Source organism: Corapipo altera, unplaced genomic scaffold (genome assembly GCF_003945725.1).
Source record: "Corapipo altera isolate COAL_440 unplaced genomic scaffold, ASM394572v1 39165, whole genome shotgun sequence".
NCBI lineage: Eukaryota > Metazoa > Chordata > Aves > Passeriformes > Pipridae > Corapipo > Corapipo altera.
In genome coordinates, this window is record NW_020893123.1 from 1 (window position 1) to 1,085 (window position 1,085).

Sequence of the window (1,085 nt, forward strand, 5' to 3'; positions counted from 1 at the left end):
TGTCCCTATAGGTGTCCCTGGTGACCCTGTGGGTGCCCCTGTGGGTGCCCCTGTGGGTGTCCCCGGTGTCCCCACAGGTGTCCCCGGTGTGTGACTGACCGTACACGACGAGCACGTAGTGGTCAGCGGCGCGGCCGTGGGCGTTGCCGGCGTGGCAGCTGTAGGTGCCGTTGTCCTGCGGGCCCAGCGCCGGCAGCGTCAGGCGCTCGCCCTCGGCCCGGGCTCGGGGGGGAAGGGACTCGTTGCCACGGCTCCACCACACCTCTGTGGGGCTGGGGGACACGGGGGGGACTGTCACTGCAGTGTCACCTCATTGTCACCTCCCTGTGACCCGTGTCACCTGTCACCCTTATCACCTGTTCCCTCCCTGTGACTCCTGTCACCTCACTGTAACCCCCTGTGACCTCCCTGTGACCTCCCCCCTGTCACCCTCCTGTCACCTCCCCATGACACTCCTGCCTCCTCCCTGTCACCCTCCTGTCACCCTCTGTGTCCCCCTGTGTCCCCCCTGTCCCTGTCACCCACCGTGGGTTCCCGCTGACGGCACAGGTCAGCACCAGGGTGTCACCCCTGTGTCCCCCTGTCCCCCTGTCCCCCTGTCCGTGTCACCCACCGTGGGTTCCCGCTGACGGCACAGGTCAGCACCAGGGTGTCACCCCTGTGTCCCCCTGTCCCCTCCTGTCCCCTGTGCCCCTCCCTGTGTCCCCCTGTCCCTTCCTGTCCCCTGTGTCCCCCTGTCACCCACCGTGGGTTCCCGCTGACAGCACAGGTCAGCACCAGGGTGTCACCTTCGCGCAGGACGTTCTGGGAGGGGACAATCCGCGCCGAGGGGGGGTCTGGGGGGGACACGGGGGGGGTGTCACCTCCTTGGGGACACCAGGGAGCCCCCCCAGTGTCACCTGGGATCCGCTGGTGACACCTGTGACCCCCCCCCGAAGTGGCATCTGTGACACCCCCCAGTCACACCTGCCACCCCCCTGGGTCCCCTCCCCTCATGGCTCGGGTCCCCCTGTGTCCCCAGAACCTCCCAGTCCCTCCCAGTGCCCCCCAGTCCCTCCCAGTGACCCCCAGTGCTCCCCAGTCCC

At 68.5% G+C, this 1,085-nt stretch overlaps 1 protein-coding gene across 1 annotated transcript; it reads right to left on the reverse strand.

The window, feature by feature from the left end:
- Positions 1-25: 25 nt before the first annotated feature.
- LOC113942692 (cell adhesion molecule 4-like) lies at positions 26-866 on the reverse strand (the record flags this gene model as incomplete). Its single annotated transcript, XM_027633770.1, has 2 exons — positions 26-272; positions 746-866. Coding segments are annotated over 2 exons (368 nt in total), but the record flags the coding sequence as incomplete, so codon positions are not given.
- Between the last annotated feature and the right edge of the window lie 219 nt (positions 867-1,085).